At 39.2% G+C, this 13485-nt stretch overlaps 1 protein-coding gene across 1 annotated transcript in view; it reads right to left on the bottom strand.

The window, feature by feature from the left end:
- plpp4 (phospholipid phosphatase 4) overlaps positions 1-13485 on the bottom strand; it is a 48472-nt gene that overhangs the window by 15446 nt on the left and 19541 nt on the right. Inside the window, exons 2-3 of the mRNA XM_031284247.2 lie at positions 11021-11129; positions 413-503 (exon numbers count right to left, since the gene is read on the bottom strand). Of these exons, the coding sequence (XP_031140107.1) occupies positions 413-503; positions 11021-11129 (200 nt within the window). The remainder of the gene's footprint in view (positions 1-412; positions 504-11020; positions 11130-13485) is intronic.

Here is a 13485-nt window from a genome sequence, read left to right as displayed (position 1 = left end):
AATCCTAGTGTGTTGGGACATTGGGGGCTTAAAACACAGATAAACGTATCAGTGTGAGAGAAATGTCCATATGCTGTGAAAATTAAACAAATAGCATAAAAAAAATATTAAACACTCGTAAATACGCATGGCTTCTGTGATTAACACTAACCTGTGTGGTAGCATACTGACTGTAGCACACAGAGTTGAAATATCTGTATCATTAAGCACAATAAAGTACTTCTAGGTGAACAATTAGCCCATGCTTCCAGGTAGCATAGGGGAAAGATGATATTTTGTAGTTATTAAAAAACTCCAACAAATGCAATATGTGCAGCAACTATAATATGTATGCTGTCATTTTATGACCTCTCATAAGATTGTGACAAACAACATCACATTTGTGACATTTCAAGTAATTGGTTCCACGTACCTAAACATGCCTCTTTGAGCTCTGTCTTGTCCGTCCTCTGAATTATCTTCACCACAAATATCACCGCCAGCGGGGTGAGGAATGAAATTGCCTGGGAGGAAATAAAAACAAAAAAGTACAGTTATCGTGACATTAGAGATGTGCTGCTGCAGCATTTCCATGGGGTCTGTTTTGCAGGTTAATCGTCAAATAACTTTTGCCTCAGTGAATGTCATGAACCTATCTATTATTCAGAGTTAATTTTAACAAGGCAAACTGCGGGGACAAACAAGCTTCTTCATTGTTCATCCAGGTCTCTTGCCTGCACAAGAGGGGAAATTCTGCTCCTCACTTGATAAGATTTGGGCCTCCACAGCACCTTGGCAATTATTCATGCCTCAGAATGGATTCATTACGTTTTGGCCAAATTTAATATATTTGCTTTGCCTTAAGCAACAAAGGTAGTACAAACAAAGGCAGAGTTTCAATTCCATTATTATAAAATACATACAAAATTTCCCTCAAGTGCTGTTCATCAGTTCAGCCGTGTGTACATCTGTCTAACTCTGCCAGTTTGTAACTAATTTTGTACCCTAGGCACCACTTTAAAGTAGCTGGATCCAAACTTGTTCACACAATTGGAGTCAAGTGCACTAACAGTTACTACTAGCCAGGAAATCAGATGAATATGCCAGCTCATGTTTGCTTTGTTTGTGAATTAGTACTCACTACCTGACTTAGAAATTAAATTAGCCATGATTTCTTTATGTCATGGTGACATGGGCACAGACATTCACTACCATTCAAAAGTTTGGAATCACCCGTCATATTGGTGTTTCTTTCAGTCAATAATGGCTGAGATACAAGTTTAGTTTTTGCGCCAAAAGAAAAATTGAATGATTAAAGGGGCGCTATGCAGTTTTGGAAATTTCTTTGCTGTTTTCTCGCTCTTTACTCGCAGGTTTCTCTATAGAGCTCCCCCTACAGCTTCGGAATAGATATTTGGCAACACTGTTGTAAAAACTCGTTGGCGACTCTCCCCCCTCCCATCTTCTCCCTCTGGTCATGTGCATTTGTTTTCAAAGAAGCCGGCGAACGCACAGAGCCATGTTCACTGAGGTAGACAGCTAGTAAGCCCGGCGGCTCGCCGGCCCAAAGTTGCAAGGGTGGTTTTTCTGCTCACAGGTGCTAGGGGGAAGCGAGACGACCACCATTCAACTCGAACAAAGTCATACAACCATTCCAATGACTCCGAAGCTGTTCAGTTAAGGTAAATTAATTAATTAATTGGTTTATTGCAGCACTACAGGGAATAGTGGGTGAGTGGTAAGAAGAAGATGGCTGGCTGAGGCAGAGAGGCAATGGATGGTAGACTAGGCTGGGCAAGGATGAGTGGCTCAAGGGTTAGCATGCAGGAAGATGGAAGATGATCAGTAGTTGAGATAATGATCTGGCGACCAGTTGGAATAGAGCCATGGTTAATATGAAGGAGAGGTGATGAGTTGTTAAAGGCAGGTGAGGCGCTCGGGGAGTGAGAGACCCACACACACACACACACACACACACACACACACACACACACACACACACACACACACATAGGCCCAATAGGCCTTTTTCATGGAAGACATTTTGACCTGTCACAGTACAAAAAGCACCAGTGTAAAAACTCAAATTAATGATGGCTGAATTCCATTCAGCTGCTTTGATTTCAGAATCCTGGTATTGGGCATTCTGGCTCACTGTCACTCTCACTGGAACACTTGAATAGAACAGAGCCATCATTAGTCTTGTTAGTGACACCTGTGCTTTTCCTACTATGACAAATCAAAATGTCTGCTGTGAAAAAGGCCCAATCCCAATGTCCACACTCACGGACTCAGGACTTTGAGCAACTACTTAATGGTGCTGTTTCGACAAAAACAAGTAAATCGATTATTTGACAATTATCTCTTTTCCACTCTGTGAGCCTGGAAGGCATTCAAATCATGAATCACCACCTTTCCCTGAATTGCCTTGGCCATAAAGAAAGTAAAAAACGTAAAAATAAAAAGTCCCATACCTACAATTGTACATGTTTTTTCAAGGTAAAGTGATATGTTGCAAAGTATTATCCCCTTTCTATTAAACCAACTCTCACACTTGCAGCCTCTCCCACTTATGCACTTACCAGGTGACATCAATTAAGTCCCTGAGGGTTCAGGGCTTAGGGTTTAGGGGGGCATTTGTATTGGGCCACAGAGACAATGACAAGAGACAATGACTGTCTGAGTTGAAAACGCATCTTGTTGACACGTAAGGGCCCTGTTCATGTGGCACAGGCATTTTGTGTCTGTAAAGAGGCACAAAGGCACTCTAAAACTTGCCCCGACAACTGCCATTTTAGCTCAGGGGACGCTTGTACATGTAGCCTGTGTTGCCTGCACTGATTCGGGTCGGGGTTTTTTCTATCGAAAGTACTCGCGTAGCTATAGCGATCAAGATTAACGTAAAAATTGGCCGGAATTCTCCTTTAATTCCAATTTTTAAAAGACATTATTGTGCACTTGACACTGATTTTCACTGTGACTGACAGACCCGAAATTGGAATGAAATAGTGTGCACCCTACACGCACAGGCTCAAGACAGCTAGAACAAGCCTCAGAGATGTTCTAGAATGCCCATTTTACGCTGCTAATATTACTGTTTATTTACATGGAGTCTGGTGGGTTTAGCGAACGCAATTTCGCGGACTTTTTATGTTTTCAAAAATGATCTTACTCTTTAACAGAAAGGTTGACCTCCTTAGAAATCCTTTCCATAATGTTGTCAGACACTTAGAATATTAATCTGAACCTGTCTGTGGCAAAACAAGCACTTTTATGAACGTAAATACAAGCTGGACAATTGTCCTATTAACTTACATTGTAGCTTGTTTCACCGTTGCCGAATGCAAAGGAAAATATTTCCTCAATAGTTTTAATTGTATGTAATTGTAATGAGCTGTTGCAGAAACAAGCCCACCGTGAAGCAATAAAGCAAAAGCTGTCAGATAAATGTAGTGCAGTAAACATTACAACATTTCCCTCTGAGGTGTAGTACAAGTATGAAGTAGCAGCAGGGGCGATTCTAGGATCAGACCTTTGGGGGGGCTCAGCCCCTAATGAGAATGTGACACGGATATAGTGCATGCTAAAGTGTTAATCTGCGCCATGAAATTACCAACTTCTTCACAACCGCACTCCTGCTCTCCCTCTGACAGATAGAAACTCAGCCAACGGGCCAAAATTATAATGTATTCTCATGTAAACTATTTATGTCAGCACAGACATTTTTGTTAATTGCTCCAGACAATCCCACTTACATACAGATATATATATATATATATATATATGTGTGTGTGTATATATATATATATATGTGTGTGTATATATATATATATATATATATATATATATATATATATATATATATATATATATATGTATATATCCCACTTACAAATATGAATATATAGTTCTACTGGTATGCTTCCTAGTGATATTAATGCACAAATATGAAGAAAAAAACTATTCCACCTGTGTGTGCATAGTTACAATTCTGAAGTGCAAAATAGTTCAGGCTACAGCACAAATATGTCCATCCATAGATAAGAATAATCAAGTCTAACCTCTGAATTTCTTTTCAAAGTGCACCAGATTGATGCATTTAAACGTTAAAATAGACAAAATGTTCTTACAGGGGAGCATGCCCATTGTGCCCCAGTGCAGCTCTAGGTCTTGTGACGCCCCTGGGGCAGTGTCCCCGTTTTAAGTTTTACAAAGATAAAAACATTACCTGTTTTTGGAGGTATTTACGCTTCTGAGCTGAAAATGTCCCCGGATTTTGTCTCAGAAATCTGGTCACCTTAATTTAAATTGGCACACATTTTGATGGTAAGCTTCCGGTTTCTTTTACCACTGTTTTTTTTCTTCTGTTCTTATTGAACTGTTGCTCAGAGGTATCTTAGGCTCTTTCTGCCCTTTCTGTTTGAACCATTGTACAGTGATCTGTTCTCCATGTACAAAATGTGACTTTTTTGTTGCAAACCCTTCATACAAAATAACATCTCATCTCATCAAAGAGGACTTTCTACAACCTAAAAGTATGAAAGTCCATGAGATCAAGCATTTGCGGCAAGAGGAAATTCCAAACTTTTGAACAGTAATTGGTAGAGTCAAAATGTCACTTTACAACTTACAGACATCCTACTGCTCATACTGTAGCTACTGTATGAACAACATAGTGCTAAAACTGGGCCTTACATGCACTGCAAACAGCAATGCAAGACATACTGTATCTTGGACAGTATCACATTACAGTATACCCAGTGTGATACAGTGTGGTTGCACCTGCAGATAGAAACACATTTAACAGAGTCTCCTTAGATGCAATACTACATAGTGAGTGGAATGAACAGCTTGTATAGGTCATGTTGGTTAAATAGTGTTTACAAGAAACAACAAAAAAAAGCCTAACACACTAAAATGGTGCTAAAATGGATGTGGCAACTCAGCAGTTAGTGACATCCGTCACGTTGGCAAAAAATGCACCCTGAGTATCAGTGGCCTTTCAGTCTCATTGACATATGCATATGAGTACTTATGAGGGTTTCAGTTGCCATGGAAAGACATTAAAGTATCCCATAAAAATGTAAAGGTTTGACAACGTAAATTATCTTGTCTCATAATATTTATATAATATATATATATATATATATATATATATATATATATTATACATTAATAAAGAGATGCATTTTTGGCATGTGGCCTTAAGGTTTATTATGATTTTCATATTTCTAAATGATCTGGCACGTTCACTTAACACTCCCTTTCAAAAGATACATTCTGTATGTGCATCTGTTTAAATGTGAAATTAATAACTGTAACCTAGTTAACCTAACTCTGCCTGGAGGGTGGACTATATTCACATTTGCGGCTCTCAGGGAACTTCTTTTCACTGCCAATAATGCAGGCTATAGTCAGGTACAAATAATTCTCAATCAATTTCAGTTTGTTTTATACTTAGATTAATTCTGAATATCTTTTCTGGACATGCTAATTATTTGTTTTACCTGTGAATTACATGAACTTTGCAGAACATGGGAACAGCAAAGATTTCCTGAAACATGAGATTTTGATAGGCGCTGATTTGAGGGCTGTATGCTACACTATTAGTCTTTTCACATAATGTGACCTTTGGCTATACGGCTCAGTGGGTTAGTACTCTAAGATCATTGGGTCCAACAATAAATAACAAGCACAGAGAGTGACTCTCTTTAGGGCGCACACAGGCTAATACAGCATATATCTTAATGAAGGTCGCAGTGAGTCATAATGTAGCTTCATGTAAATCCCCTCTATGGACTATTTTTAATGGCCAGATAAATTCTCCACACCTTCAGGGCTACTGTCAGTGCAATGACATTGAAGAAGCCTGACTGTTGGGTCTCAGCACTGGGAGCATTTTCCCAAAAGAGGCATGTGGGTGGGGTGTTTTCTCCCACTCATTATTTAGTGGCCTGCCACTAGCAAAGCTCCATGGACATTGAAGTTAATATAAACTGTCAACAGTTTTAATAAAGCATGTTGAAAAAGGAAGTAAGAAATAATAGAGTTCAGATAAACTGTAGATAAGCTCAGGGATTTATAGTCCAGTCAATCTAACTCAACAAAGGTCCAACCCAGGAGAAACTGTTTCCTAGTTTTTATGTGTCCTAATACCCTTCTGCATTAAAATATACCTTCATGGATTTAATGTAACATGCATTTTGTAAAGTTATAAAGCAAAGTTTCAATGTTTTCTAAATAGTGTTAATACTGGAGGGTCTATGTACCCCTAACCAACATATTTGGGGTCTTTTCCTACGTTTTCGGGGTCAATCTTTCAAATAAAACCTTTTTTCTTGGCCAAATTTTCATCTTACAGCTTGTGCCACACTGTTCCTATGGGTGTATTTGCATCTAAACTGGGTATACATTATGTATAATGTATATATATGTAATATATCACTGTAACTATTTCAATTGTATTAACAATACTCAGTGATGTTGCACTGCTGATAATGGACACTTAAAAGCATGTTTTTAAATTTTAAAAGATGGCGACCCCCCCCCCCCCCATACCCTTTGCCTTGCAATGGTTTGATCCACTGCCTCCTTTGCTGGATGCTCAGCACCACAGATGTGCATATTGTAGGCGTTTGTGTGTATGTGAGTTTTCTGCTTGATTGGTAGAGGCTAAAATGAATGCACTTTCACATGCTTATAACAAATGATTTTTTGATGAACAATTTAAAGCTGTTTTATTTATGAGCAAATGCACTACTGTTGATGTTTTAACCCGTGTTTGTTTATTATTGGTTAAATTGGTCTGGCATGAATGCTTTTTAATGTCATTAAGTGGAGCAAAGCTACAGTATCTACTGTTGATATTACATTTATTCAGACTTTTTTTTATATAGGGGGACAAGTATTTCACATACTAAAGTATACACAACCTGCTATTATTTCTAGCTTGAAATGAGTGACAGTTAGTGCTTACCACCTACTCTGAAGCTTTTTCTGTACATAATGAGATTGATGTGTGTGGGGGAGCCAGGGGCGGACTGGGACAAAAATTCAGCCCTGGCACTGTAGCCACACTAGCCCACATTACAACGCCCATGCATCCCCACCCACGGATACGTTCATTCACTAATTACATTTGTGTATAGATGGTGAAATAATATAAGCAGTACCTTATGTAACATATTTTTAAACATTTAATGTAAGTAACTGGCAAACAATGCTTACTACTTTTTAAAGAGCACACGTTTATAACAAATTTACACATACTGCCTGTTTATGCCATTTGTATGCTTTTACTGTCATTCTCTACAGTATGTTGTTCTATGTTGTCAGTGTCTGTCTGTTCGATTGTCCGTGTTTCTCTCTGTTGACACTGTACATAATGTCTGTCTGGTTCTCCATCTTTTCATCTGTTTTAACTCTCTAATTCTGCAATTGAAATATGTTTTTATGGCTGTGATTATACTTCAGGGTTTTTCCTTTCTCAAAATTGGCCTTTGGGGGAACACATACAGTTTTGAGGGTAAAAGACTTCAATTCCTGCATTCTGATACATTTTTAGGCACCAATTTATGGTAAAAACATCTATATTTATGGCAAGGAAATCACAAAATTCTGGTGGCAGGTAACAATTCAAAATACAAAATATAATGGAATATTATTATATTCAGTAGTCCAGTAAGTGGGCTTTCACATCTGGGACATGGGCCGGATACGACAACACTTGACCCCAAGGTCCAGTTGTTTAAAATAGCATGAACAGGGCTTTATGGTAATTTTTCCCCCCAAGGAGCATGTTTTGCTCCCAAGTTGAAAAATGTAGGATTGACTTACAGAGGCTACTGCTTTTACTGCTAAATTGTACAATAACACAGTCACGTTATGGATACAAAACGTTATGAAGTGTAATGTTTTCTACATTCTATTGATCAAAAATTTTCAGTGATGTTGAATATAGCCTACAGCGTAATGGACCACCACAGTTCATGCATACATGTGAACTGCGTATTAATTGCAGAGTTGAACTTACATAGTGTAAAACTAAACACTACGTGAATGGGGCACAGCAGAAAGACGGCGCAGAACGACGCTACTTGTTAAGGGTTTTCATGTGTTCTCTGTGTTCACTTTGCATCAGGCGTTAAAACCAACTGTACCAAAACACCGAATAAGACTAGGCTACTATTTAACGCAACAACGAGATGGTAATGAAACTGTTTCAATTTAATACTGATGCCGTCAGACGGCCGCACGGACAGACAGCAGTCAGAGCTCCGGCGAAGCAGCCGGTCCCCCAGAGCAGCATGATTACCGGGAGGGTTCGGTACAGCCTGAACCCTGCAAACGGAGATCCCATTTGAAGGTGACGTGCTTGATTTTGACTGAACGTTCCTATTAACCTCTGGATGGTTCGGTCAGCCCATCTCGGGACCAGGCCGGCAGTTGCCGACTGGCCAAATGCTTAATATTTATTATTATTAATATAATTATTATTATTATAACCATAGTGAAATCGTGCAAGCAATAAAAACCTGTCCTATGCGCTGCCGGCCTGTAAAGACAATTTATTTGTATATTAAAAAAAAATCTGGCCCACATTTAAAAAAAATGGTCCGGCCCCTCTGGCATTTGCCAGAATTGCCAGATGGCCAATCTGCCCCTGGGGGGAGCACAGGATGGAGTAAAATGCAGTCAGTCAAGCGCTGTCCAGCTATACAGAATTAAACATATCAGCCTGTCAGAGAATAACTGTAACTGTGGATTATTCAGCTAAAATTCACATCATGCAAACCCTGCTACATCAGGGCAGCAGCCTTGTAAAGTCTGTGAAAGATTGCTTGATCACTCTTTGATGGGGTGGGAAAAGAGTTTATTATATAAGAGAACAGGGTCATCAGGACTCAATTTCAGCCCTTGTGCACCAGTATGGAAAACACAATATGAAGGTATTCATATTACAGCAGATTTAATAAGCAGTTCTGCTTCATGTGAAGCACATTCTGCTAATAGTGCCTGGATGTTCAGGTTAAAATGGTCATCATTTATTTTTAAAGTTACAGAACCGTTGGAAATGTTCTATCTATTTTTTCGTCCTGGTGCTATGACCCCCTGAGCCCCTTAGATAATAAAGTTATCCATATTGAAATGTTGAGGGATTTGACATTACACATGGATTTTTTGGTTCTTTAAAGCTGGATTAATTTCATATAAACCCAAACCTGCAAAAGGGCAGCCTTATTGACAGTTACCTGGATCATGACCCAGACGGTTTACTGTGAACCACATACATGAAGTAATGACCACATACAAATGGCTTGCTTTATTAGATTTATAATGAAAGAGTTGATTAAATGAGGATTTTAGATGAAAACATGCAGGTTTTTGTAAACTCACCATAATCTGTACTTATCACAATTAAATAGTCATGATGAAAACGTACCTATACTTATACATGATAGAACTAAATAAATCTAATATTAATACAATTAAAATAAATAAAAGTTTGTAAACAACAAAGAACCAGTAGTAAAGTGTATAGGGCATAAACTCAACTAAAAGATTCTAACTGTTACAAAGACCAATGGCGCCAGAACATATGGCATTTAATTTGTCATGCAATCAAAGCTGCTTTTAAGAGATATTAGTGAGGTTTCATTTTCATAACAGGCTGATGATTATCACTTAAAAGTATCTTGCTAGTCCATGAAGAGGACCTCACACACAACATCACTGTAGACTGTTTAACAATACAGAAAGTGTGGAAACGTTGTGGAGCACAATGTAGAACAAAATGACACCAGTAACAACGCAGAAACACATGAAATAAGATTATAAATTAATCTATAGCCTCAGTGCATGCTGGGACAGTTCTCAACACACCTACTTCATGTATATCACATGATCAGCACTCAGCCAATCATATGAATGCTGCTCATGGTTTCAACTCTCCAGTAATTTTGCCTTTATTTCAAAATAAGAGCGCACTGTTAGGCAAGCTAACTTCATCCAGGATTTACAAATCAATTCTCCATCTGCTTTCAAAGAACCAAATTAGCTGGATGTGAATACAAAAACAAGATTTGTTTAGCCTATTTGTTATCCTGAATTAGTTAAGCTACTTTTGAATAACATGGCCCTGGTGTCTCTATTGGTTGCATGGCAACCTCCTCACAGTGACAACAAGACAGCAGAAAGACACAGTGCCCGGAATCTGTTAGCTAAGAAATAGTTACACCATATAACTCCACACCGGCACCGGAGATTTAAATTTAGGCATGCTTTTTTTCTTTCTTTTTTACTTTAGACAGAGCTATTCCCCCTGCTTCCAGTCTTTATGCTAAGCTAAGCTAATGGCCTCTTAGCATCATACTTTGGTACAGACATGAGAATGCTATTAATCTTTTCCATAAATGTCATTAGATGGTCTATGTTGGTGGCAGATGGGAATAGTATTAGTGCAGTTTTCTCCGGTATAACAACAACTTGTTTGTTTTGGCATCGTGGGTGTTGTCATATTTCACCATAATCACTCTTATAGGACTATTTGGTGCCATCCGAGTATGAAAACAATGTGCAGTATGACTCACAACAATATTGGAATGAGCTCTGTAATGCCCAGTAGGCTATGCTGTATTTCAAGTGTATTGAAGCCAGTGATTGTCACTGAGAACTGCACTGTCAAAAGAAATGTGCGAAATGTGTTGTGCCAAGAGATTCTTCAAGTACAGCATGAGCCAGAGAAAAAACATGTTTTCATTTCTTGCTTAGAAATTCCGCTGAACCTTTCACCGCCCACTTCTGTCCGAGAGAAGATTATTTACATTGTAAGTACTAATCATCACAGTTCCGTAAAGCCCTTCTCATAGCTATCAACATGATTCAGGCCTCAACCCGAGAGTGGAAAGAAGAGGCTTTGCCGTATTGATCGTCCTAAATTAAGGATTTCTGCACCACAAAGATTACTAAGAATTAAGCAGAGTGTTTAGTGGCAATCAAGTCTGTAATAAGAGGAATGCATAATTAGAGAGCAGGTACTTACGAACATGACCCTCTTGGGAATGTGGTCTGACTCAACCAGAGGGTTCTTGTAGAGCCAAAGCTCCTCTGGTTGAATCACTCTCTCAAAGGGCTCCAGAAACTCTGTAAATCTGTGGCAAAGAACAAACGTACACTGATCAGTTACTCATGTTCTCAAACTCACTGTATCAGGTATCACATTCTGAGTCTAATCATGCTTTTATTTATTTTCTTATTTTAGCACATTATTATTTCAATGTATACTGGTTGAGGGACGTTCGACATTTGCAGGGCACAATAAAAAAAAGGAACTGGACATGAGGCCAAGTAAGCAGGGCAACTTCACCCAAGATCACCTCCACTGAAGAGCTCACACTGTTACTGAGTGGGAACAAATTAGCATGCCCCTGCTTCCTCCAGCCCTCCCTGGCCACCCAGTGATCTGTCAGACACGACCTTGTTCTCTGTCGTCTCAACAAAGTCTTTTTGTCACTGCAACAAAAAGAGGTTGCTCTGTTCCACCGTTGGGGTTGTGAGATACTGTACCTACTAGAGCCATGAAGAGATCCAAATATTATTAATATAATAATATTTTTTGTGTTGCTAGGATATTGTGTCCTTGCAACAAAATGTAAAAACTATTACTCTCTTTGGGGGAATTTGGTATTCAAATGGAGAATGAGGAAGGCATTGCTAGTGTTATAGCAGAACAGAATTGTGAAGACTAATCTTGGTGTGTGTGTGTGTGTGTGTGTGTGTGTGTGTGTGTGTGAGTGTGTGTGTGTGTGTGTGTGTGTGTGTGTGTGTGTGTGTGTGTGTGCGTGTGTGTGTGTGTCTGTGTGTGTGTGTGTGTGTGTGTGTGTGTGTGTGTTTGTGTGTGTGTGTGTGTGTGTGTGTGTGCCTCACACGAAAGAACAGGCCCATGTAAGTTTAAAAATAAATCAGCAAAAAAGTGCAGCCACTAACAATTATAGGATCCTTTAAAATAACGAATCCCAAAATAGTAAATATCTGCAATCCCTGGCATGCTCTCCTTGTGCATGATTCACTTCAGCCACATTACAGTTACAGTATGTGGCAAACAAAGGATGACTTCATGCTAATCACGCTTCATGAATTACTCCCATTTTCCCAGCTTGTCCTTTCTTCAGTTCTCTTGTTCAGAAATCACTGACAGGAAATGTTACAAACACACACACACACAGAAGCATGCACGCACGCACGCACGCACGCACGCACGCACACCCACACACACACACACACACACACACACACACACACACACACACACACACACACACACAGAGAGAGCTCTCAGGTCATTAAATACAGCTCTGGTCCAACTGTCACTCTGCTAGACTTCTGCATCCAACCCCTCACGTCTTAGTGAATTTGAGGCAAACACATTTACTCCCCCAAGGTAAATATACAATTCATCTTCACAATATTTGCTTTCACGTTAGAATGCACACAGCATGAGGCCTGCCGTCAAATGGTACAGATGACCCTGGCCCAGGTGGGGCCTGTGCAAAGGTCTGTGGTTGACCCTTTAATGGGATCAAGTACAACAATTTACTTACTGACTTATGTCACTGACAATACAAGTTATATGTATTTACATGATAGATTTGTTTAATTAAAACACATGATACAGCCCACACTGATACCCCACCCCTTGTAGTTATTATAAAACACATTTCCAGATGTGTAGAACACACATGCCCCTAATGTAAATATGTAAAGCTAACTGCAACTGACTGGCTATGTCAGAATGTCTCACAAAAAATCAGGAGATCAAAAAAGAAAAAACAGGGTACAGAGAGAAAAATAATATAAAAAAGAGCAGAGAGGCAATTGTCAAATTTCTGGCCCAAAAAACTGTGAAGAAGCGCCAGATATGACAGGCGAGGCTGAATGTGGCAACAGTGAGGAGCTAGGCAGAGTAGCAAATCCTGCTGTAGTGTTAAAGCTAGAGTGAAGATACTAGTATCATAGGAAGCTAGATGACCTACAGTAAGGCATCCATTGATACCAAAGATGTCATACAAGCTAGTCTGGAAGGGGCTAAATAACGCTCCAAAGTTAGGCTTGCTCTTGGTGAGGGAAAAACCTGCATTGCCATTGTTCAAAATGTTGTATTTGAATATTTCTGCAAACTGGTGTCCCTAAACAGTCTTGGAATTGCATAATGTGGGTGGTGTTGGTATTAGAGTGGGTGTGAATGAGGGGCCAAATTTGGAATACTCTATCCCCGTCCATAATTCCTAATGGCTGGCCTGCATAGCATGCATAAACTTTCTGCAGTGGGATATGAAACATGGGCCAGTGTATCAGGTTTTAAATTTAAAATCCTAAAGACTTTCATAATATCAAACCCCATTTTTAATTCATGGTCAATATTTTTCTGGAATAGTTTTTCAATGTATGTACATTGTGTAATTACCATTGTGCTACCTCAACTAGCAAAACAAAGGCAAGAAAATATGT

This window comes from Sander lucioperca, chromosome 15 (genome assembly GCF_008315115.2).
Source record: "Sander lucioperca isolate FBNREF2018 chromosome 15, SLUC_FBN_1.2, whole genome shotgun sequence".
In the NCBI taxonomy this organism is placed as follows: Eukaryota; Metazoa; Chordata; class Actinopteri; order Perciformes; family Percidae; genus Sander; species Sander lucioperca.
Note: the sequence above shows the minus strand (reverse complement) of the source record. Positions and strands in the feature narration are given on the sequence as shown.